The sequence below is a fragment of the Vanellus vanellus genome (assembly GCF_965231255.1).
Source record: "Vanellus vanellus genome assembly, chromosome: 3".
NCBI classification, from domain to species: domain Eukaryota; kingdom Metazoa; phylum Chordata; class Aves; order Charadriiformes; family Charadriidae; genus Vanellus; species Vanellus vanellus.
The window spans coordinates 77153684-77180272 of record NC_138907.1 but is presented as its reverse complement, the minus strand read 5'-3'; the positions used below and the strand labels follow the sequence as shown (position 1 = coordinate 77180272).

At 41.4% G+C, this 26589-nt stretch overlaps 1 protein-coding gene across 1 annotated transcript in view; it reads left to right on the top strand.

The window, feature by feature from the left end:
- The first annotated feature begins 1747 nt into the window (after positions 1 to 1747).
- SLC16A10 (solute carrier family 16 member 10) overlaps positions 1748 to 26589 on the top strand; it is a 76916-nt gene continuing 52074 nt past the window's right edge. Inside the window, exon 1 of the mRNA XM_082481121.1 lies at positions 1748 to 2356. Coding sequence (XP_082337247.1) covers positions 1975 to 2356 — 382 coding nt within the window. The 5' untranslated portion in view covers positions 1748 to 1974. The remainder of the gene's footprint in view (positions 2357 to 26589) is intronic.

Sequence of the window (26589 nt, the reverse complement as noted above, 5' to 3'; positions counted from 1 at the left end):
AACATGCAAAATGAAAAATACAAAGGTCGGTTAATTCTAAAAGCCAGGCATTCCTGAAGCTGACACCCATTCATTGTGCATTATTACACACGCTTTCATTACATCATTATATGGTTTCCTTTCTTTAGCTATGACTTTTCATGCGGAGAGTGACTGAGTAATTTGTGCTGAACGAGGCACAGTCTTAAGAATCTGTGCTTTACTTTGGACTACGTTTTGTTTCCCCATGTGGCCACTGGTAGGTAGGAGGGAGGTGGTGATTCAGGGTCAAAAAAGGAGGAAGAGGCTTTAACAGGCAGGCAGGGGAGTTGGATGGGGCAACTGGCAGAGCAGTAGCAGCCCGGGTTCTGAGGGAAGAAATGGGGATGGCGGATGAATGCAAGAGCCCTCCAGGTCTCACGGGGAAGGACAAAGTCTCCAGATTTAATCTGCTGATTTTCTTTCAAGAAGCTCCTTTTCCTCATCAGGCCCAAACTGCTTAAAACATAAGTAGCTGCCAAACACACGAACAGATGTGCAGTTGAGAGTTTTGGAAGTAGGATCACGGGTCAAAAAGCTTGTCATTTAACACTCCTGACTTCAGCTTTCCCTATCCTCTCACTTTGCTGGCGGTGGGGAGGAAAGATCAAGAGTTGATGCCTCTATGCAAGTGGGAAACATTTCACGAGGTGTGCAAGTGCAGTATTTTCTCTTTCTTTGGTTAAAAACAAAAAGAAAGAAAGAAAAAGAAGACAACCGGGGAGAAACGGTTTCACCACAGCCTCACCCCTGGCAAAGTGCTAAGGGTGGCCCAAGGGGAGGCGGAGAGCTGTTCCGGAGAGCAGCTCTCTGAGGAAGGTGGATGCCCCGAGGGCCCCTGGAGCGGTGCGCCTCCGTACCGGGGCTGATAGCCCCGAGGCGGGCCGGCCCTCCTTTCAGGAGGATGAAGAGCTCCTCGGGGCCGGCGAGCGCCGGGCAGGGCCACGCAACGGCCATGAGGGGAGAGCAACGGCTGTCAACGTGCGCGGGCGTGGCGGGGAGGAGAAGGCAAGGAGCGCGCCCCTCCCTGAGCGTTTTGGCGTGTTTTTTTTTCTTCTTTACTTGGTTGTTGTTAGCGAACCGCCAGGGGAGGGGACATTCAACGCTTTTCCCTCTGTTCACGGCTGCCCAGAAAGGGTGGCCGCGACAGGACACCGCCGGGTGTAACTGCCCTGCTCACGGGGAACTAACTCGGTCTGGGAGCGGGGCCAGGGGCTTGTTTACTACTCTCCCCGCGTCCCCGCCGAGGTTCGCCAGGGCAGTGCGCGCGCGCTACCTGCGTGTGGGGACCCGGGGCGCTCGACCCCGTCCAGCGCGAGCGGCGGCCGTTAACTGTTGACTTCCAGCCCCGCGCCTGCCCGGCCCCCCCGCCCCCCCCTTCCCTCCTCGAGCGGCGGCGCAAGGGGCCGCGGCACGAGTGCTTATCGCCGCCGCTAACACGCCGCGGCCCGCGCCCGCCCCCGCCCCGCCCCGCCCCCTCGGCTGAAGAGGCAGAAGAGGGCGAGGGGGGTGGAGGCGGGGGGGATAGGAGAGAGAGGGGAGCGTGGCTTCACCGCCCTCCCCTTGCGGTTCCCCCCCCGCCTCCCTCCCCTCAGCCAATCGGCGCGGAGGAAAGCCCTCGTGCCGCTGACGCCCCCACGGGAGCCCCCCTTTTAAAATAACGCGGCGGCGGCGGGTCACCCCTCGGCGCGCGGCGCGGCGGGAAGAGCTGGAGAGGGGGGGACAGCGACAGCGAAGGCGAAGGAGGACGCGGGGCGCGCGCGCGCGTGTGTGTGTGGGGCGGGCGCGAGTGAGCGGCGGGGCGGCCTCGCTGGCGCGCGCAGACAGACAGACCGACAGACAGAGCGCCGCAGGATGCCCGCAGCTCCCGCGGTGAGGGGCTGAGGCGGCGCGGGGGCCGAGAGAGGTCGCGAGGAGGAGGAGGAAGGCGGGAGCGGCTCGGCGGCGCGGCTGAGGATGGCGCCGGTGAGCGAGCAGCTGGCGCCGCAGGGCGCGGGGGGCCCCCTCCCCGCCGCCGCCCCCCTGCCCGCCCCGCCGGTGGCGGAGCCGCGGCGGGAGAACGGCGGCGAGTGGTGCCCCGGGAGCGGTAGCCCGGCCGCACCGGGCGGCGAAAGCGGGGCCCAAGCCCGGGAAGCGACGGAAGACCCCGGGAGCGCGGGCTGCCCCGGGGGCGCGGCGGCAGAGCCCCCCGAGGGCGGCTGGGGCTGGGTGGTGATGCTGGCCGCCATGTGGTGCAACGGCGCCGTCTTCGGCATCCAGAACTCGTGCGGGGTCCTCTTCGTCTCTATGCTCCAGCTCTTCGGCGGCGGCGAGGACAAGCAGCTGGCGTTCAAAACAGGTGAGGGGTTGGCGAGGGAGAAGGTCGCGGTGGCTTCCAGCCCGTTTCGCCTCGGGCCTTCACTGCCCGGCTGTCAGTGTCCGAGACCCACCCCCCCGGGACGGGCGGCAGGGCCGGGCCGGAGCCTGCCCCGCCGCCAGCACGTGGGGCTGGGCTGAGGGACTCGGAAATAGCCGTTTCATCGAGGCGGAGGAGCTCTTCTCTCCTTAACGAGGGTTTGCGCTCGCAGCCGTGCCCCAGAGGCAGGGCACGGGGCAGAAACCTGCTAGGACGCTGGGGGAGAAGCTGCGGGGAGAGAAGCAGGTGTACTCCGACTCCTTCCACAGCAGTATTTTTAGGCATCTGTCATCGTGCATTATGGGAAGAATGCATACTGGTGGTCCCAGAAAGTTTTATTCCCCTGCCCCAGTTAGTCTAATGATTAGTCTAAATGATTAATTAACAGCGGTGTATAGTGGCACTTAAAATATGTCAAGAATGGGCTTAACAGTTGCCAAAACCAGCATTTTGATGTGCAGATTTACTGCTGTAACCAGTATCCCCAAACTCACCAGTAAAGTTAATGATGTTTACTAAACTCTGAAGACATAACAGTACTATCACAATCAAATCTCTACTCTGCCATTACTAATATAAATCATTCGAGACACACCAGTATGTATTAATTCAAAGGTAAGCGTATATTCTATTGTATTTTATGTAAATTCTGTTTGAAAAGTGTCTTGTGCTTTGACTTTGTAAGTTGAGGAAATGCAGTAATAACAATTTATAACAATAATAACGAATTAATAATTATAATAATAAAGTTGACTTCTTTGAAAGGTAACTTACATATTAACATGAAATATTAAAAAACCAAGCATCTTTCATGTTTTTTTTCCTCACTAAAAAAAGGAGTTCTAGCTATGTAGCCTTGCAGAGGTATAAGCATTCTAGGAAACTTTCAGTACAGGGTGGTGTTACAGACCTTTACAAGAGTCTTGAAATTTGTTTTCCTTAATATTGGGTTAAGTGGGCCTAAAGTTGAGATGTAGGAGACAAAGAAGCTGATTTTCCTCCCCTCACTTACTATTGTTGTTTGAAGTAGAAAACCGGGGCAGGTGTTTAGACTGAAGTAAGAATGTTGGAAAGCTGTGGTGGAGCATTAAGCAATGTGCTCTCCAGCGTTTGAACTGTTGTGGTGACGTACAAGGTACATTGCTCGGTGTTCTTCAGCGAGAAAGATGGGAAGCTATGTATCTCTACACATCGGGTGTGGCAGTGCCTGTTTCACAGAAGGGAAACACATCCAGAAGTAGGTGCCTGGGCTCCTTTGCTTGTACAGGAGAAGAATGAGATTGTTCAGAGGAGGGGCTGTGAACATTCACATACTGATCTGGGAGCTGATGGCCAGTCAAATGCAGAAGCACATGGGTGATTGATACTCTGCTGTTCATGGTACAGAGATGCAATTGCTTTATCTGCAGATCTGGTTCTTTCAAAATAATCTTCTTGTACTTAAAAAAAAAATATTTGGCTTTTAGGTGATAGTGCAGTAGTCAAAATAATCAACGAGAGGAGGATTGAAATTATTATCTCTTACCTTCCAGAAGAGTAATTGCACCACTGGTGTTTAAGTGAGGTGAGATTGCGGGTGCACTCCACCCATGTTTTTGAACGTTTGCCCAACTGCAGAAAAGGGGGGGGTGGGAATAGAACCTGGCTTTAGAGCCTAGATGTTTTGCATCCTGCTTAGAAGAGCAGGAAGAGTTCCGAGTCCTGGATGTGGCCAGCACCTCCTGCATCACTTTTTTTTTTTTAATTTTATTAAAAAAAAAAAGCTACAGCTGCATTTTGTTTTGCCGTCAGATGTGCTTTGTGTTGGGTAATGCATAAGACACTCATTTTGCTTTTTTAAATCCAAATGGGTTTAAGTTGGAGGAAATGGCATGAGACAGCTACATTGACTAGATGACTTGCATGGATGTGAAGTACTGCAAATACAAAAGTGCCTCCTGTAAATAGCAGAACAGCAGATAAAAAGGTGTCTTCCCTTTTAATACCTGAAACTACCCGAATGAGTGGGTGCCACAAGGGCTAAGCAGCAGCTGTCAAACAGGAGTTTCTTTTCTTAATGTTGAACTTCATTGCCTAGAAACTATTTGTATGCTATTTTTTGTCTTGCTGAAGATAGGACCAAGAGTGAATGGTACTAACCAAATTCTGATACAATATTACCATGAAGGGGAGCTATGATCAGAAATGGCAAATTGCACTTTGTGAAGCTCTCGTTGAATGCTGATGGATTAGCTGGTATATTGTAGACAGAAAAAGAATGACTAATGGGATAAATTCAGTATGATTTTTAGTGTTAGAGAAAACTCAAGCCTGATCATTCCTGTGGTATTGATTATAGTACTTAATCTAGTTAGTCTCTTGTAGTCAGACTGATTGTGACTCAAAACTGACAGTGGAAACTGAGTTTGAGTCACGTTTAATGAATGTGAAAACTGGGATTTGTAATGAACGTTTTCTTGCTGTGTGGTTTTGTTTTAGAATACAAAGTTTAATATTCTAATCCTTCTGGAAAAAAAAAAATCTTTAAAATCTGAAATGTTGATTTTTGAAAGGCATGAATATTCCAGATAATCCCGCCTGGGACCCCAGGTGTCTGGAATCTTGCAGTTGATCCAGATTACCACAGAATTCAATTTTTCTTAACTACTTAGCTGTTGCCAGAAGCGTATGTGTTGCCAGAGGTTTTTGTGTGCCTGCTCTTTTGGGACCAGCCAGTAGTTGTCTCTTGCCTGGTGTTTTCCTCAAAAAGAAGAATTAAGTAGACTATAGTACGTGCTATTTTTATCTCTTAAAAACATTTTGCCATCTCTATGTAAGGCAAAATGGGAGGGAATTAAGTAATCATAGTATGTGCTTATTTTAGTTATTTTTAGTAGATGGATGGATATTTATCAGTATGAAAGGCAAAATGGGAGGAGGATGTAGTCAAGAAGTGACTTTGCCTCGCAGATAAGGAGTGGAAGGAACCAAAAGTACAGGCAAAGCAGCAAGGCTGCCTCCAAAATGCAGCATCAGCACTAGGTAAATAAGATGAATAACTATAACATTGTTGTAGGTTTTAGGAGCATTAATAGAAAAACTTGTGCTGTGGGTTATAGAGGCTTCACAGATTTCAAGGAGCATCTAACTATAATTCATACTATTTATAAAAAAATTTTGAACATAATGAGTATACAATATTTTGGTATTCATATTGGTGAAAAGCTAATTTCTTTGCTTATGTGGCACACTTCCATTGTTTATTTGTGTAGCCAGTTTTTTGTTCAAAAGCTAATTGATGCACAACTACAGAAGAGGAAAAGCCCCCAATATAAGTATAAAACTTTTAGAAAGATGTGCCTGAAGTCTCAGGAAACTACCCCCATTCATTGTTTATAGCTCATTGTGTTTGAGGAACAAGTTGAGCGGAAAAACACAATGACAACGAAATACAGGAGGCTTTTAGTCCTTGGAAATAGGGCAGACCTAGTAGGCCTCTAGTGTTCAAATGCAATTGTAGTCTGATTGTCCTTGAAGGGAAAGGATCCGGCCCTGCAGCCAGTCCAGGTTCTGGCAGGAGGAGCACTTGGTTCCTCTCCCTGTTGGCATTGGCACAGAGGGATGTGACACACTGAGCCAGCCCCTGTATTATCTTAGATCTTAGGTTAGAGATCTGATGTGTGAGCCCCATCTAGTCCTGTGTTGTGCTCTCATGATAGATGCCTCTACTATGTAGGGTTTTTTGTGTGTATATACACATACCTGCTTTCAAAAGGTAAATAAATGCTGAGATACTAGTGGCAACAGAAAAACTGGGTTTTATTAAGAAAGGGCAGATAAAATACTAATTCTACTAGTTTAATTACTCCTCTTTCTATGATTTACAATGTGGGTTCTGTAACACCACTGGATTATTCTCCGTATGTTTGTTCCTCTTCACTTGTACAAGTAGCCCTGCACAGTGAGTATATACTGTTATTACTGTTCTGCATCCTTGTTTGTTTTGTGGTAGCAAGTGTTAATAGAAGACAGTGCATCAGCTGGCCTGAACTGGTTATCTGTATGCTTGTATGTATCTACCTTGGTTTGACTTTGTAAGGTGCAGCCTTTGGTGATGTCTCTGGATATCAGAATGATTGGTCATTCATTGAGCTGCCTTAACACCGTCAGCTGTGGGTCCAATAGGGCAGGGAGAAAAATTTTGCCTTTGCTGTGTTATCTAGGCCATAACTCAGATACTGTCACAATGCTGTTGGATGACTACAGAGATCTACAAGTATTGAACTGAGCCACTACCATATATGGTAACTTATTTTTGCTGAGCAGGGCTGGCTTTTTAATTTATCAGGACAGTTTGAAGTTGAGGTTTTTCCTTTACTCTTTCCTTGAGTCTTTTGCTATCTTCCTGAGGTTTGCTTCAGAGATAAAAACACCACCGGCAGTTTTGTTATTCAAGACCTTTTTCTGTAACTGTCCTTCAGAACCATGCTTTCATCTGTAATTCTATGGCATGTGGTTTCCAGTAAATTGGGAAGCTTGGCAGGCTGGAATGATGTCACATGGCTTATGAGAGAGCAGTTGACTTCTTTTTCTTCTCCCTTTTTGAGAAGAAATAAATTTGAAACATATAAGTTATCAGAGCACAAAACTGTAATTTGTGTGAGGTACAAGAAAGCACACTACTATGTAACAGTTTGGTCAATAAGTGTTACATTGCAATGAAGGATGTAGTTCCACAAAAACTGGATATCTGTGCTGCTGTAGTCTGCCTTCCTTCCCATGTTTTTTGTGGCCATTGAAACCAGTGCAGGGAGCTAGCAACATGAGCAGATTGTCTGAGAACTAACCTAATGTAAAAGTAATGATTCATTTTATTCAACTCTAATTATATTTTTGTATTCTTTTGACCTTGCTTTGTGATTATAAATATGTATGTAAATGAAGACTCTGGAGTAGCTGAAATTATGACTGGGTCAAACTGGAAAGTTGAAAGTAGTTTCTTTGGCGTGCTGTCTCTTTAGGACAGAATACCTAATTCCGCTACTGTTTATGCATACATACATGCACATATATCTTTATGCCTCCAGCTCTGGGGCGTTTCTGTTGTACTCTTGATAACTAGTTTGCAGACTGATTAGCCTTGTGCCTGCTAGCTAGGTTGTCTTGGTTTTCTTTGTCTTGTTGGAATTCACATTGGTTAGATCTCTTCCTGTTCCAACTGTGGATGAACTTGCAACAAGTTGCTTAATTACGGAGTATAATCTTCCTAATGTGTCTGAAAGCTATTTACCAGTTTATTTTTGTGGGCTTCTTTAGAGGCAGTACTTTAATTTCACAGTGATGAAACATCCTTATAAACGTTAAAGATGGCTGGCTATTGCCACTGCTCTGCTTTAAATGTATGTGCTTTGTTATGTGCTTTTGTGTGCTGCCTTTCAGACAAAACTGTATTCTCTAAAAATCTCAGTCAAATGCACTTAAATTCAAAGTTTTTACAGTACTTCATTCATGAGGTGAAAAGTTAGAAGAGAGTGAAATTTACTGAATGTCCTGCAGAGTAATTTGCTCTTAGTGTAACCTTATCAGTAAAGATGAAACTGTCTTAAAGCTATTACATTGTTATAACACTAAAAAGTGAAATGTAGTTTAGTGCCTGCCTGTAGCTATACTAATCTAGTTACATGCATCAAAGTAATGAAGGAGCTCTTAAACATGAGGTTAAAATAGTTTAAAACATCTTTAAAAAAAGAAGTGTTAAAATGAAAATGTATTTTGGCTTATTTTTTATTCATAGGATAAATGCCTTGTTTGATGGTTCTTAAGATAGTGTTAAAACTGTTTTCCAGTCTTATCCTTAAATGACAATTTCTAAAGGGTGTATGTAAAGTTGAAGGCTCTCGTTTCTAATCCAAGTAAACGGCAGTGTCATGGGGTTAGACTGTTCTGCAGATGGTTGTAGACTCAAACAAAGTTTGATTTCTGAGTAGCAGAAGAAACCTTTTTGTCCTTCACTTTGAAGATACTTTATCTAGATGGCTTGCTGGTCCATCTTCTGCCACTTTGTTTTGCAGCCTAAGTGGACTGGTGTGTGTATATACTTATGTGTGTGTCTCCTTATGTCTTTTCCTCAGATAAATCTTTGAAGGCTTAACAGTTTTGTTCCACGTGGAACACTTTTCATACTCTCAGTTAATGCTATTTCTTTGTCATTGTCTCTGATGCCTCTATAACCTTCTGTAATATGGAAAAGGGTACTGTGTCATATTCCAAATAACACTCTGCCATTTTATGGCATAATGTGATGTCCTGTGATGACATTGTGCTATCTAGCTTGCATTATTTACATAACCTAATGTTTTTCTGGCTGCTTTTTATTAGTATCTGCATTCAGTGGAATTTAGTTGAATTTGAAGTTTTCCAGTGTGCATTGCTCCTTAGTCTTCAACTTTTCTTTAATTGGTCCCTGTAGTCTGTTTAACGTCGTCTTATTCATCCATTTTGGCTACTATTCCTTGAGGTTCATCAAATCCCTTCCTGATTTTTGCGTTAACTTCCTCTTTAGACAGCAGTTATTTAGGCTAACAAAATGTATATGTCTATTAATAGACCCTCTTCTTAGACTTAGCAAGAGTGCTTAGTGCTGTTTGCCTATCCATAAAGATGACTTAATCTTTTAACTTAGTCTGCTTTGTCTCCAGACATTTTAAGTTTCCTGATAGTATTCTGTCTCTCTTATCATGATTTGATTTCTTTAGCCTCTTGAGAGGAGTGGTGTTAATGGCAAACTTGAAGTTTAAATGTTACTGGTCTCTCTTCCTTTTATTCATTTACTAGTTTTGCATGAAGAAATGTAATATTCTTTTAGCCAGTTTGAATTACTTCAGTAATTACAGATAATAACAAAATGGCTAAGGTTATAGCCTCTCTGCTTGGAGCAATGTCTACTAGAGCAGGCTGCTGAGGACCTTGCTCAGTTGGGTTTTGATCATCTCCAAGGATGGAGACTCCACAGCCTCTGTGGGTGACCTGTGCCAGTGTTCGACCACCCTTGCAATAAAAAAGATTTTTCTTACATTTAAATGGAATTTCCTGTATTTCAATTTGTGCCCATTGCCTCCTGTCCTTTCACTGAATACCACTGAGAAGAGTTTGGCTCAGACTTATTTTTTAACTTTCTCTCCTCAGGTACTTATGCACACTTATAAGATTTCCCCTCCCAGCCTTTTCTTCTTGAGCCTAACAAGCCTCACTGCTTTCAGCCTCTCATCGTGTGTCGGATGTTCCAGGTCCTTGATCATCTTTGCAGCCCTTTGCTGGATTCACAGTAACAAGCAGACTACCTGCTTCTCCTTCAGCATAGTCGGGGGGTTCAGATTCTTGAAGCTTCAGAGTCTCAGAGGAGATAAAAGTAAATCTCTCGACATCTCTGATGCTCTGTAGTGTGCTGACCTCCTCCCACATTTCCTTCACTGGGTAAGACATACACTCTACCTGCACACCCATTCTGCAGGCAGGTAGTCTGGCTCCTGCTGCCTCAGTTAGGGGCCCCAGACCTGCTCAGATGCATCCTCCCCCAGGAGCACTGTCTGGGTTGGAACCTATGGTGTGACAGGGACAATTGCTCCACTGGTTGCTGGGGTCTGTGCCATGTGGCACCACCACTGCTGAGCAAGTATTTGCTGTTCTGAGAAGAGCTGCTGGCCCTCTTTGGTATGTCCTGCTGTTGGCTAGCTGCTGTGCAGACTGCTGTGTCTGGCTGCCTTGGCTGTGCTGTGGGAGCTGTGCTCTAGGCCAGCCCCTTTCATAATGTAGGGATTCAACAGTCATGTGAAATTTAATGTTTCCTAAAGTTTATATAGACATTATTTACTATTTGAAGAGCCACATGCAAATAATCTTAACTGAGGAACTGAGTGGCAGTTCAGATTTAGCTGTAGAATTGTTATACTTTTGGAAACTATCCTAATCTGTATTTCAATTCCTCATTTCTAGCTTTATGGATTAGTTTATTAATACTTATAAAACACTTGGAAATTGGTATAACTATTTGATCAGTCACATGAAAGCACCTTTAGTTTCCTGAATGTTAAGAAAATTTTGTAATTGGTGCTCTTGATATTTTCTAGCCTTTTAAATAAAATATGTATAAAAAAAAATCTTCAGTTTAGTTTTCAGAAATACCTATATAAATCTTAGTTTGGTTTTATATGACAGTTTTTTCCAAAATCTTTATGTAATGTAACACCATCATAAGGAAGAAAAGGGGTTGTTCTGAATTATGAATAAAACCTTTTAATAGAATCCTACACCTCAAATACCATGCTTTGAAATGAGGAATATTCATAAAATTCAAACTTACATTGCTGTGTGTTGCTAAGGAAAACAAGGATTTTTAATAAACATTGATTTACAATGCATAGCAAGTAATCGCCCAATTCGAAGTTGCTTCTGCTCCATGAACTACAAGGAGGGAGATATACTGATTACTTACGTCATTAGTGTTACATTAGCTTGGATGCAACTCCTTTATTTGACAATACTCATTGTGGCAGAAGGAATAATACAGGTTCTCTCATATCTTCCACAATTTTTTAATATTTTGTTTTGTGAACACACACAGTTAATGCAGCCTTAGTCTACTGCAGTTTAATCTTTACCAAATACGTACAGAAAGGATAATTCTATGAGAAAACATTCCCTTGTGATCTTACATTATCTGTTTTACTTCCAGAAATCTAATTTATTACAATAATAGCAGCTCTGTTTTATATCCTGCTGTTAATTTTCATGGGAACTGGATAGGAATGACTTTTTCTAATAGCTAAGTTAGAGTAGCAGCCCTTTAGCAAGGATGGGACCAATTTAAAAAGCATCAGTGTTAGTTCCCACACACAGGAACGGATTACTGGGATGTTGAGCCCAGCCTCTTGCTGTCATCAGCAGCATGTCTATAATCCCATGGAACATCCTCTCCCTTAGGTGGTGGGGTTGTATTTGGACTGCAAGTTGTAAAGCAACTACTTTGCCTTTTTGCTGTAATAAGCAGAAGTAGTGAATTCTTTGGCTCTCTAACTTCTGCAGTGTGCTTTGTTCAGTAGAACTGTACTTCATGTATATGTTTGAAGTACCTCAGAATAGTTTTTTCTTTTGCATTTGTAAATATATATATGAAGAATAATAAGTAATTTAAAACATGCTACCTATTAATTTACTTCCCTTAATTTTTGTCGTTGTGCAAATGACTTCTAAAATGGACAATAAGGACTGTCTTCTGTCTCATGGTCTAGGTTTTAGACATTTTTTCAAGATGCTTCAGTAATAAGGTTCCAAACAAAGTGCATTGGGTAAGTGACCCCAAAATCTTTCTAGTTCACTGTAAAAACAACAAAAAAAGTATGTTGATACCACAGTTGACAGATTTTTAAAATACTTTTACTGTTTTATCAATGCTGTAACTCTGAGCAAGGATAAAAGACTATGGTAGAATATCCTATACAAACAGTCATCTTCAAGCTTTCTGCTTCTGCAGTCCAGAAGGAATGAACAGTCCTTTCTTTTGGACTAAAACACAGCTGTGATAGTTGCAAGTTCATTATATGATGTCCAGGTATAGCATTCTTGTGTACAAGGTAAGAAAGCTGCTCTTTTGCAAAAGAAAAAAATAATCATCTTAACTACAACACCAAAAAGGATTCTTCTAATTAGAGAAGTCCTAGTTTGGGTTCTTACTGTATGGCATTGAATGCTTAAGAGCCAAAGAATTCAAGAAAAGAGAATCTTAGTATTCATTAAAAAGTGATCCTTCGTGAATGTTGAGATGGGCCATATCTTTAGAGGCTTTTGTCTGTGCTGTTTCTGGTGTTGGCACTCCAGAGCCCCCTGTTGTCCTTGGGCTGACTGTGACTGTCCTGTTTATTTTCTACATCCAGACGTACTATGGAGATGTCTCTTAAGGAGCTGCTGAGTTTGCTCTAGACTAGAGTCTGGATGGCAGCTAAGCAGTATACAGAAGGAATAGCTGAACAACAAGGACATTGGTGTAAAACAGAAATCAATTTGGTTTGCCCAAGGAGGCCTGTATCTCTTATCAAAAGAATCAGAAGTACTGAGTGTTCTCGGGCCACACAGTCTGGGCTTACTTGAAAAGTAACCTGATTCTGTGTTACAATTAAACATGCTGGAGAACATACCGGGCTTGGAATAATCTCAATGGATTACATAGGTGAGACTGAGAGCCTATTTATTGTCAGTTTGCTCCATGTTTAGTGCATACTATGGTAGTTTCAGAGTGGTTTGAACTGGTTGACATCAGCTGCTATACAATGCTGCTTATTTTTTTGAGAGGAAAGAAGGTGTGGTAATGGCACTTTACCTGAAAGATGCTATTAACCTTAAAGCAAGTAAGATTGGAATTGAGAACCTGAACTCTGGTGCATATTTTGGATGTGTCATTGTATGTGTCAAGGTTCAGAGTAACAGCCTTCTCAAAGTCAATGTAGTGTTGCTAGATAATATTTTTTTCAAACCTTGGGTGTACAATATATGATGACTTTTGGGTTCTCCTTCAATTCATTTGTGAAAATACTGCTTGTGGCTCCTTGAGTTCATTGGTTTAAGTTGTATGTGGCAAAACTGAAGGTGTGTACTTTAAAGAAAGCCTTTATGACTTTGGTACATAAAAGCGAATTTGAAATTGCCCTTTGTTCTTTTATACTATCAAGTAATTTCTTAGTTTTGAAATATTTATGTAGCTTAGGCTCTTCAAAACCCAACATTGCATTTCCAAACTTGAAAGAAATTAGAACTCTCAACTTAAAATTTCTGACACTGCTGGGTGCAGGCAGTGATCTAGAAAATTAAATCAACGCTAGGAAGTTTTCTGGAAGCTTAAAAAAATGTGCAATCTTGATGTATTTTCTAATCCTATCAGAGTAACCCTATTTTTTACAAATTGAAGCATGGAGCATTAACAGCTTTTTACACCTCTGTACATATCAAAGTCTTTTATTCATAGTGCAGCAGTTTAATGAACATTTAGTTTCATGCAGTGAAATCAGTGACCCTTGAAGGTGTGTGTGTGGGGGAATGGGGATAGAACTGGGTAGCTTAGTGGGAAGGCTGGAGTAGAACTGCACAAAATTGGCACGGACAATGTTAGTTTTTGTATGCGCAGTCAGAAGTTTAGTCAGCATGACCTAACTCTGGTGTTCTGGATTTTTCTAATATTAAGCAAAGAAAATAATATGTTGCATGCAATTCATGCTACCTAAGAGCTGTAAAACTGATTTGTCCAAGTATTTACAATCACAGAATCACAGAATTTTCAGAGTTGGAAGGGACCTCTAGAGATCATCTAGTCCAACTCCCCTGCTAAAGCAGGATTGCCCAGAGCACATTACTCAGGACTGCATCCAGGCGGGTCTTGAAAAGCTCCAGAGAAGAGGACTCCACAACCTCCCTGGGCAGCCTGTTCCAGTGCTCCATCACCCTCACCTTAAAGAAGTTTTTCCATGTATTTGAACGGAACTTCCTGTGTACTAACTTGTGCCCGTTACCCCTCGTCCTGTCACTGGGAACCATTGAAAAGAGCCTGGCTCCATCCTTCTTCAACCCACCCTTTAGATACTTGTATGCCCTAATAAGGTCTCCCCTCAGCCTTCTCTTCTCCAGGCTAAAGAGTCCCAGCTCTCTCAGCCTTTCCTCATAAGGCAGATGCTCCAAGCCCTTAATCATCTTTGTTGCCTTTCGCTGGACTCGCTCCAGCAGTTCCCTGTCCCTCTTGGACTGGGGAGCCCAAAACTGGACACAGTATTCCAGTTGTGGCCTCACCACAAGAAATGTGGCAAAAAGGTTTTGTAAGATTCTAATTTCAAATAGTGTTAATCCTGAAATAAAGACTGTTCAGTGCATTTGTTTTTCAGACAGTATTAATCTCTTGTACGTGTTATAATACATTTAATTTACTATTAATGGCGGTTATATGATACAACTTCAGTCTCTACATCGAGGTCTATGACAAAACAACTGTATACTGTATTTTTTTAGCTGAACATGTGTTATTTCAGCAATTGGCCAAAATACTTTAAAATAATCTTACTGTATTTACTAAGGATAACTGTATTATGAAAATACAGGTAAGGACAAGCATATACCCTACAAACTACTCTGGTTGTTTTTTTTTGGCTGCCTCTGAGCAACTGAGACTTCTTTCCTGTTTTGTGAGATATCCCACAAACTAGTCTTCTGGGTCCATGTTTTCCTGATCAGGGTAGGTAAGTGTGGTGCTATATACAATTGTTCACCTGGCTTTTATATTTACTGTATCATATCTTTAAGACTGCCCATAAAAACAGTCAGAGGAGGGAGAGAGGTTGCCCTCTAACAACCACTGTATTCTGTATATACCTTATCAGTTTCCTAACAAGCTCTAGACCTTTACTGCCTACTTTTTTTTTTTTTTTTTTCAAAGGCAGAACATCTAATCTAGGGTCCTCCATCAGTTCTTAAGCTCTACCTTTTCTTGACTTTAAATTTCCTGATAGAAGAATCATAAGGGCTATAAACTGTTTTTCTTGCAGGCTCCCTGTACTGTTACCACAAGAACTACCCCCTGTCTCTGTGCACAACTCAGAGTTTGGGAGTGTGATCAATTAATTTTAAAGTAAAAAATGCTGCTAAGAATGGAACTGTATACTTAATAAAATTCTTCATTTTCTTGAATAAGTCCCTGTAGTGGCCAACCTTTTAATGAAGTGTTGAGTGTAGCTTTGTATAATACAAAGATATTGATTGAGGAATGGGATTAAGGGTTTGTGATCGGGGGAGTGCATGGATGTTTAGTGGGAACCTAAGAGGTAGTTAGAGAATGGCTTAGCAGTGTTTACACAAAGGTAGCTGAAATTAGGGGAGTTTGGGACTAGTGTAAAAGCAGAGGAAGGAAGAATGAGCCTCTACCAGTTGTTAAGGCTGGCAAAGAAGAGATCAGAGGTAAAATCAATTTGCTTATTTTAAAGGTAGGATGTGTCTTGTTAAGCTACCCTCTAGTTAGGGTGCTGCATCCACACACATTTACTTGCGTGATTGTATAAGGTCTAATCTTCCAAATTGACTTGTACTCCTTCTGATTACATCTATGCTTTGCTGTTGGCATTGTAATTTGTTTTAGCAGCTACTTTTTGTCTTTAGCTACTCTACATCTGTTTTATGAAGTAGTTTCATAATTGTGGAGCCTTTTCCTACATGGTTTAGCTTAGACAGGCACAGGTCCTTTGAGATTCTGGAATTAGTGAATTTCAGTTTAGTAAGACAAGGATATCACAAATGTTTTGTGAAGGAAAACCGTACTATAGGATTTTAGAGCTAGTCTGTTCATGTGCTTGTCTCCAATTTAAGGAGTATCACTTTGGAAGTATTATAGTTGCATTTTTGCCCTCAGTTATTTCTGGCGTGTGCTAAAATCATAAATAGGTAAACTATATTTAGTAGTTCCCCTCCCTGCTTTTTTTCCTGTTTTTATCTGGGTCACTATGGGACCGTTGAAGCAACTGTGATGGTTGGAGGGGTTTGTGTTCTGAAAGGCATGATATATACTGAGGTGCAGTGCAGCCTTCCTAAATTGCACTGGTGCCAATCATTCAGTGATGCTTGGTATCACACTGGACCAGTAACGTGCATTTTGTGTTTACTGGTATGTTTTCTTTTGCTTTGCTCTGCTTGTCTGTTCTGCTGTACTGGAATATTTGGTGACATGGGTGTTTTCAGCCAGTGATGCAAAATGTAAAAGAGTGATGCAACATCAGGAGAGAACTGGCAAGGTATGGGATTCAACTTGCAGATTAGAGTAGATGGAGATGTACTCCATATATTCAGTGGAACCTGGAGAGTTACTCAGCTGGCCAGATGCAGGCTTCAACTTTAGGGTGGGCTGAAACTGCAGTTTAACCTCGCTGTGCTGACTAGATCTCCACTGACTCTAGTGGGAGCTTTGACTGCTCTCAAAGACATCTGTACTTGGGTGGTTTAACATGGAAGCTGAATCCAACTCTAGGTGTCCTGTATTCACCCTGATCATTTAAATTTTTTTTGGGGCACAATAAAAAAAAATTCTGTTGTACACTTGATACACTTGTATGTGCTACATCTGTTAACAGTACCCACGCTCCAACACCACACCAGTGGCTGCTAGTTAGAAATCACATTTACTGACCCGGTTAGTTGGATCTCTAGTGGTTTTATTGTGAAAATTATCTTCCATTTTGAAGGTTTATCAGAGCCTGATAAGATCAGTACAGAAAACAATGCCCAATAGAACTGTTTGATGCTCTGATGCTTTATGTAGTTACTAATTTAGTTGTATTTGCTGAACTCTATGGGATGTTGTGTGAGCTTCAACCTCTAAATTGCTCTAGAATGTAGTTCATGTGCAGATGGAAAACAGGCTGATACTGAGTTTCTGTGGCCAAAGCTTTTGTATGATTCTGTTCCTCAGAAGTAAATGTTAATTCATCTTTTCATTCTGGAATGCTTACATTTGTTTATATAGCTCCTGACAGTTAAACTGTAACTGTAGGTGCTGCATTATTTTCAGCCATTTCCAAATATGAGGCAGCTTCTCCAGGCGTGATTGTGGCCAGTGGTTTGTTGATGTGCAAAGTTAAGCTGCACAGAAGAAAAAAATCAATGTGAATACATCAAGAAAGATGAAGTAGTTTACCAGCCAACATTATCAGACTTCTAAAGCATGTTCTCAGAGGCAAGATATAGCTGCTTAGTGTGGGGTGTGTGTGTTTTGGTGTGTGTGTTTTTTTTTTTTTTTTTTTTTCCCCCCATCTAATCTTTCTGGTTCCAGTTTTGATCTTGGCAGGATTACAGAGACCCTATCTTATACAGAGGCCAGACAGTGCCAGTCAGTTATGCCCTGTCTCTGGGAGACAGAATTCATGCTGAGCCCCATATTTGATAAGAGTTGGAAACTGAAAGTTGCTTTCTCTGAAGCAGTGTGTTGCTCCTCTGAAAGCTGTAATGGCAGGGCATAATGTTTTGCCAAAGTATCCAGGAGATGCCAGTTGGTACCTGCCAGTCAACTTTTTTTTTTTTTTTAAATTTTAAAGTGTTGGCTGGGATAATATGCTATTTGAGACTTTTGATCATGTGTTAGTTATAGCTTATGAAGATGACCAAATACTTGTAAAAAGTTTGGAGTTTTTTTAGAAGGAAACTGTCTAACTAGCTGATTGGGGTTTAACTGGGTATAAGCAAATACAAGTGGAAGCATCTGGTAATGTTTTCTTATTCTAAGGAAAACACTCTAAGAAAACATTGTAGCAAATATAACTTGGAAGTATTTTGCTATAACATAGAATTTGTAGATATTTTTGGGTTGTGTTGGTATTATAGGTTAGATAAAACAACAATTGAAAAACTGAATCTGAGAGCCTAGACATCATGTACGTGGATCTCCTGATTAAAAGGTTCCATTTATGTTCACATTTGTGCTCACTCTTACATATGCTGAATATATATGATATGTTAAAATGTTTCTATTTTGTTTTTGTCATTTATTTAACTTGAGTGTTCTACCTTTTGTAATGCTTTCAGTTTCTCTGAAAACACACCAGTTGCTATGAAAATAGATTGCTGGAATAGCATGCTGCTGGTTTTGGCTTAAACAGGTGTAGGTGACCAGTGGTACTCCCAAGGTTCTGCATGCAAATCAGAGGCTGCTTCTTTTCTTAACATTTATTGTCTGTATACAGGTAACATTTTGAAAGGTCAGTGTTGCCCTATTAGAAAATGGCTCCAAGAGTATTTTAGGTTTTATCTTTATGAAATTGCTCCCTCTTCCCCTTAAGTAGGAATGTGTTATAGACAGATCATCTTAAGATTTTGTTTTGTTGTTGTACTGCATCTAGCTCTGGAGTCCCCAACAGAAGAAGGACATGGACCTGCTGGAGCGTGTCTAGAGGAAAGCCATGAGGATGATCCGAGGGCTGAAGCCCCTCTCCTATGAGGAGAGGCTGAAAGAGTTGGGGCTGATCAGCCTGGAGAAGAGAAGGCTCCGGGGAGATCTTATTGCAGCCTTCCAGTACCTAATGGGGACCTACAGGAGAGCTGGGGAAGGACTTTTTACTAGGGCATGTAGGGATAGGACGAGGAGCATGGCTTTAAACTAGAAGAGGGCAGGTTCAGATTGAACATTAGGAAGAAGTTTTTCACTTTGAGGGTAGTAAGGCACTGGAACAGGTTGCCCAGAGAGGTTGTTGAGGCCCCATCCCTGGAGGTGTTCAAGGCCAGGCTGGATGTGGCCTTGGGCAACCTGGTCTAGTGGGAGGTGTCCCTGTCTATGGCAGGGGTGTTAGAACTCGATGATCTTCAAGGTCCTTTCCAATCTAAACTACTCTATGATCTTCAGCAGCAAGATGTAAGGTCTCTGACTTCTGTATGTGTCAGCTCTCAATACATTACTGATGTGAATTGTCAATAGGAAGCAGTAGTTTCTACAGTTTCTGTAGCCGAGTTGATTGCAACCATTTGCTTTTCTGAGCTCTTGAACCAGAGAAGAAATGTAGGAAAATGGAATTACTCTTCTGTTATTTTACTTGTTTTACTATTATTCTTATTACATTTACTTTTACATTCCTCACATTAAATGAGGTAAAATGCTCTCCATTTTCAATTGGAAAGAGGGAAAGGTAAAAGTAATACTTAATCCAATTAATGTATTTTCCTGCTCTGATTCATTGTGATGACTTTGAGCATCTGGTAGTAACTGAGCATGAGCTGCTTAAAGTCACAGAAACCCCAATCCCCATTATTTCTGCTCATTGAAGGGAATAAATTAATTACCAGACACTAATCTTTGGATAATTGCTCACTGAGCAGGAGATCTTAGCTCTTAAAGAAATTAGTTTTGTAAGTTTATAGAACTGTCAGAACTAGTGATCTATTTAAAGGTTAACCATAAATGAACAGAAGCTGAACTTCCAGTTTTTTATTCATAACTATTGCAGTTGAACCTGGCAGTATATGTAGTACATGGAGACAGATATTATCTTTCCCCTTAGTGAGTTTTAGTATAGCTTATCAACCAAAGTTTAAGCTGAAGACTGGAGTTTGTGCCAATGTTTCTGGCAGTACAGAGTTAGGATATATGTGGAATAAGACAGAGTATGTATTGCTGTTTTGAACAAACAAACCATTTTGGGTTTAAAGTAACTCTTACTCATTTTGGGTTGTTCTTCTAATTTGGACATAGAAGAAGGCGTATGCTTTTTAGCTTTAGACAGTCTACCCTGTGACATTACATCATGCATGTAATTTTCCTGATTCTCCCTTATTTGACATAAATTAGGCAGGTTAGATTTCAAAATTCTTTTTGTTCTTGATAAATCACAAGTCCACCCCCACTTATGTCTTTAGGGTATTTGTATTTGAAAGTCCTTGTCACCGGTGCCATCACTCCTTTGACTTTAAGGAGCAGCCTGAAAGAGGGTTTTAGGAGTCATTATTTATAGCTCCTACTCAGTAGCCTTGGGCTACTCTTACTGCTTTGACTTCACTGGAGTCTTTTACTTTGTGTAGGAGCAGACTTCCTTCCCCCCCTCCCCCCCCCCCATCTGGAAACATTCAGGGTCCCAAAATAATTAGATAAGCAAGCCTCAAATCCACCTAAGAATTTACTCTATCAGAACACAATGCCTGTTAACTTCTCAGCATCTTGTATTTTCAGGATAACTAAAGAGTAATTAAAGTGGTTCCTGGATCTTTCTGACCTGACAGGTACATTCTGTCTCCTGTAGATTGTTGCTATGGGCAGTTATGTGTTTTTTTGAGGCTATAAAAATCTATTTGCTTCTGTCAAATTCCTATTCTGCACCTGGTCTTTACAAATTACAGGATGTATTCCTTCTGATTCTCTCAAACTATATATTATGTTTATTAGATTACTTCTTTGATTAAAATTCCACCGGGATTCTGCAAAGGGATAACAATACATACCTCTGGTTAACTCAGATTAAATACTCTGATTGGAAGTAATTGTTCCGTGCAGTACATTTCTGCCTGTCAATGAGAACTGGACTTATTTCCTGTAGACAGTCTTTTCATTGTGGAATCTCTGCTTGACACTTCCTCAATTTAAAGAAATAGGCTTTATTTAATCTCCTTTCATCTCTTTTAATTACTGTCAAAATATCAGGATATAGCAGACTTGGACACTGTTATTAATATTCTGTAAGGACAAAGTGATTTCAGTAAGTTACGCTTGACTTGCTTACATTTAGAGTTGTTGCAGAATTTCATGTTAATACTGCTGTTTGTCTTCAGAATGCCATTTTAATAGGGGAAAAAACATATTGGATCTTCAGACTTTATCTGGTTAAATTTTGTTTGTGCATCAAAAGGTGAAATGCATCTATACCCTTAAGAACTAAGGCGATATCTCCACAATCTTAAATACATTCCTGTTACTGATATACTAGCAATGTTGGAGGTAGGTCTAGCTATGCTTTTGAAACCACTTTTCCTTAGACCTAGCTGTGGCCAGACCCTCAGTTGAGTGGATCGGGTTTTACAGCTGTTCTTAGCACACTAAGAAAGAGGGTGTGTGTGTGTGTGTGTGTGTGTGTGTGTGTGTGTATGCATATTTTCCTTTCCAGAGATGGGTTATAGGAAGCACTTGTACTGCCCCCACCCCGGGAGGAAAGGGTGCTAAAAGCTCTGCATGACTTCCAAAGGTTACTGGGAATGCTTGCAGGGAGGCTTCAGAGCACTACTCAACAGTCAAGGTTCAGACATCTGTGGGTTGGTAACAGTAGAGGTAAAAGGCATGTAGCATCACAGATACTTGCTGCAAATACATAATGTTTTATTCTTAACACACAAACAGAAAACAGCATTTCCTTTTTGCACACAGGAACTTCTGTTTCTGAATGCACACACATACAAATTTTTAGGAAAGTATAAAACCAGAATCAAACACAGCCTGCTGTTTTCAGATTTATTTCTGCCATGACACGGATCCAGTGCTTTGTTTGTAAACCCTGTACAGTGGAAATATGTTAATTAAGGGAAAGAAGTCAGTAGTATTATATGTATTTGTCATTACAGATCTGAATTTTGATATTAATATTGATTAGAGTAATAAAATTTAAACTTATTCAAAACTTATTTGAATAGGCTGATATAAAACAGAGGTATGTGATTTCAAATTTATAGATCTGCTGTACCATGCATAGGCAAACCAGAAAATGGCATATTGGCGTTTTTCAGTAGTTGGGGGTGTCGCACTTTGCATAGCTTATCAGAAGCAGAGCAAATGGAGCATGTTATTTTTTTCCCCGATGTTGTCCTTGAGTTTTTAAGTACTTTAGTGTTTTGCTCTCCTGGGCTACTGCTAATAGAAATCTATATGATTTGGTATTTCCTAATGTCTTTTTATTGCTAATTTGAAGTTAACTAGAATTACTTTATACCTTTCTTCAACACTTGAAAGTTGGCTCTAAACCCAGATGGCTCAACTTCTGAATTTTACAAAGAACTTAAGTGTATGCAAAAGAATCTGTATATATATAGAGAGAATTTAAACATTAGACATGTTCTAGTTTAATAAAACAAAATGCTGATGTGGTAGACCAGAGCACTTGTTCAGCACTATAGCAGAAATGTAGATGTAGGTCTTGAAATTGCAAATTTTGATATAAACCAGCTACTTAAATTGTCAGATTGCACAAAGGTTTCCAAATAAGACTACAAACATGATGTGCAGTATTGTCCTAAACCACAACAAATATAAATGACTATTATTCTTGCTGATGCTTGGCTTCACTTTCCAAGTTCTTTTTCTAGCTAGTAAGGTAAAGTTTTATTTGGTTCACAAACCAAAACAAACTGTTCATCAAACAGTATATCTTTACCATGATTTTCTTAGTTTTCCAGTGGTGTACCTGATGGATGTTTTGTCTTGACTATTAACAGGTCCTAGATTTTTTTTTCTGCATAACTCTAGGGATAAGAATTTTATTAAATTTAAAAATCAAGAACTTGCTTTACATAGCTGTTAATGTTATTAATAATTCAATGCTAATTCTGTAACTGTTTTCACAGAATCACAGAATTTTCAGAGTTGGAAGGGACCTCTAGAGATCATCTAGTCCAACTCCCCTGCTAAAGCAGGATCGCCTAGAGCACATTACTCAGGACTGCATCCAGGCGGGTCTTGAAAATCTCCAGAGAAGGGGACTCCACAACCTCCCTGGGCAGCCTGTTCCAGTGCTCTGTCACCCTCACCTTAAAGAAGTTTTTCCGTGTATTTGAACGGAACTTCCTGTGTACTAACTTGTGCCCGTTACCCCTCGTCCTGTCACTGGGAACCATTGAAAAGAGCCTGGCTCCATCCTCCTTCAACCCACCCTTTAGATACTTGTATGCCCTAATAAGGTCTCCCCTCAGCCTTCTCTTCTCCAGGCTAAAGAGTCCCAGCTCTCTCAGCCTTTCCTCATAAGGCAGATGCTCCAAGCCCTTAATCATCTTTGTTGCCCTTCGCTGGACTCGCTCCAGCAGTTCCCTGTCCCTCTTGAACTGGGGAGCCCAAAACTGGACACAGCATTCCAGTTGTGGCCTCACCAGTGCAGAGTAGAGGGGGAAGATGACCTCCCTCGACCTACTGGCCGCACTCTTCCCTATGCAGCCCAGGATTCCATTGGCCTTTTTGGCAACAAGGGCACATTGCTGGGCCATGGATAACTTACTGTCTACCACAACCCCCAGATCCTTCTCCTCCGAGCTACTTCCCAGCAGGTCCGCCCCTAACCTGTACTGGTGCCTAGCATTCTTCCTCCCCAGGTGCAGGACCTTGCACTTGCTTTTGTTGAACCTCATTAGGTTCTTCTCTGCCCAGCTCTCCAGCCTGTCCAGGTCACGCTGGATGGCAGCACGGCCCTCTGGGGTGTCAGCCACCCCACCCAGTTTGGTATCATCAGCAAACTTGCTGAGGATTCACTCTGTCCCTTCATCCAGGTCATTAATGAATATATTAAACAAAATTGGACCAAGTATTGACCCTTGGGGGACACCACTGGTTACAGGCCTCCAACTAGACTCTGTGCCGCTGATTACAACCCTCTGAGTTCTGTCCCACAACCAACTCTCAATCCACCTCACTGTCACCTCATCTAGCCCATACTTCCTCAGCTTCCTAAAGAGGATGTCATGGGAGACAGTGTCAAAAGCCTTGCTAAAATCAAGGTAGATGACATCCACAACTCTTCCCTCATCCAGCCAACCAGTTATAACATCATAGAAAGCTATCAGATTGGTCAAGCATGATTTACCCTTGGTAAATCCATGTTGACCACTTCCAATAACTTCCTGTTCCTCAATGTGTTTGGAGATGACATCCAGAATGAGTCGCTCCATTACCTTCCCTGGGACAGAGGTGAGACTAACTGGTCTGGTTTTGGATTACTATGCAAGACAGAAGTCATATTCCTTACAAGTTCCATTCACATGCTCTTGGGCTTCCAATTTCCTAGCTGTTAAAACGCTTAAGACAAAACTTGTTCTCATCCAGACTTGAACTTCTGAATGCAAGCCGAGAACATGGCACCATAGGAAGCAGTGGTAGCTTTCACTTTGTACACAAATGGTTGCATACATGCCTGACCATGTGATTTACTGCTTTTTTAAATGGGATTTGAATTGTTGTGACTAATGAGAGGTTAAATTGTGTCAGTGTGCTCAGTGGCATGACTATAGCTGAGAAAACAAATGATCTTTGTGTTAAACCTGTTCATAAAGCTCTTAGAATAACTTGAGTTCAACTTTTTGTCTTTTTAAAGTAACATCTTCAGTGGCATGATAACTCTTCCAAAGCGAATCAGAAGCTGCTGACAGAAATATGTAAACTCTGTAATTTTCTGGCAGAAATTAGATAATTGAAATTGATCTTTTATTTACAGTTACCAGCTTGAGCCACTTCGGGAACAACTCTAGGGTAAACTAACAAATGTTTCACTTAACATTACCCAATTTTTTTTTAATATTCAGTTGTGTCTTCTTATTTGTATTTGGTATCTATAGAGAAGAGAATCTCATTGAGGTTTTGGAATGTTTTTATGCAACTTATAATGCTGTGATTACATAGACCCTCCTGTTAATTGCAAGGAAGATCTATGACCTTTCCTTTCAAGGGTCCTGGCAGTAGAATTTAGAGGAAATAGCCCTGCCTGCAAAACTCTTCTAGCTGTGGTATCTCTATTCATAGAATCATGGAATAGTTAAGGCTGAATAGGATCTCTGGAGACCCTCTTGTTCAACCCCCTGTTCAGAACAAGTTCAGTCAGATCATTACTCAGGTCCAATTGAGTTTGGATGGAGTCTACTCTTGCTCTGGGTAACACATTCCAATGTTTCACCACCCTTGTGGTGAAAAATCCCCACGCTCCATCTTGTCGTCTGCCTCTTGTGCTATATCTGTGCACCTTTGAGCAGTGTGATTCTGTTTTCTGTCATTTATGTAACTGTAGACAGCAATAACATCTGAACTCCTCCTGCCTCCCAAGTATTTTCTTAAGGTTGAACAAACCTAATTCTCCAAGTCTTTTCTCCTATATTAGGTGCCCCAGCCCTCAGTCTTGGTGGCCTTCTCCTGCACTCCAATATGTCCATGTGTATGTCCTGTTTTGGGGAGCAGAAAACAGTATGACTCCAGATACAGTCTTATGTATCTTAAGTGGAATGCCTGTATCCCTCAGCCTGCTGGCAACGCTCCTATTAATGTAACCTGGAATGCAGTCAGTTTTTGTTGCTGAAGGGCACACTGACTCAGATTCAACTTGTGCCCATGAGGTCCCCCATGTCCCCTTCTGCAAATCTGCTTTCTAAGCAATCCACCTGCAGCCTGTACTGGCTCCTGTTGTTTGTCATCCCAGGTGCAGGACTTTACATCTGCCTTTGTTGAATTCCTGTTGGCCTGTTTCTCAGCATGTTGAGGTACCTGCACATAGCAGCCCTGTCCTTCAGCGTATCGGTCACTCCTTCCAATGTGGTATTATCCAGTCTTGGTGCATGTGAAATCTTTCTTTTCATCCCTATTGTCTCTGTAAAACCAGGTGTATGACTTCAATGCTTAACGAAAGAAATGCTTAATGACTTCAATGCTTAATGAAAGCTTAATACATGCTATGTATTGCATGACTGTATATCATGCATGAGGAAACAGAATTACATAAAAATAATTTGTCACACTTCAAACTGATCTAAGCCAGTGTTCTGTATCCAAAGTCACTTAATACCTGTGGACTTCAGAATGCTCAGTTGTAGAGGATGCACAGTTGAATTTATTTTCTTAACATAATTCACACTTCTTTGTTCTAAATGTTCTTCCTGTTAACTTTGGGAGTACCATCCCATTTTTGTTTTAAGAGAAATAATAAAAAAAGTCTCTCACTCTTATATCATCCAGATATATTCTGTAACTCTAAAAACAAACAAAATACAAAAAAAAAAAAACAACAACAACCCAAACTCACCCTAAAAAAAAACCAAAAAACCAAAAACAAAAAAAACCAAAAAAAAACCAACCCCAAAAAACCCAACAATAACAAAAAAACAACCCAACAAAAACCCCCTCAGCTGCAGTCACCTGGGTTCTGTTTGAAGTTGTCGTGGAGCAATGTTTGTCACTTCATCCCTTCTCCCTTTTCCAGGTATTGTTAAGATTACCAAACAACAAGGGCACTCAAGATGGATTCTTTCTGGATGTTGCTGGTAACTGCTCTCTGTATGCTAATCTGACCTCTTCTTGTTTCTTTTAGCCAGTTTATTCATACCTCCAGGGCTTTTTCCTCTTGTCCAATGGAAACTTTGCTTTTCTAAGAATCTTTTGTTATGGATGAACCTTTTGTTGAAAGCTGTAACAAGTTCTAAAGTTCTAAGCAATTAACATTAGTCTTATTTTGAATGGCATGTTTACTTTAGCATTAACCAGATAATTCTCAGTAAGTGATTGTATCTAAACACTGTCTTTTTTTTTTTTTTTTTAGAATCTTTTTATTCAAAAGGTGTGTAATCACATGATTCATGATTGCTTGATGAATGATAAGTATTTAAAGCTGCTTTTAGGTATGCAAAAGCTCATGATATTCAGCTACTTTGAAGAGGTCTTACATCAGAGGAGGTGATGGCTTCATTATGGTGAA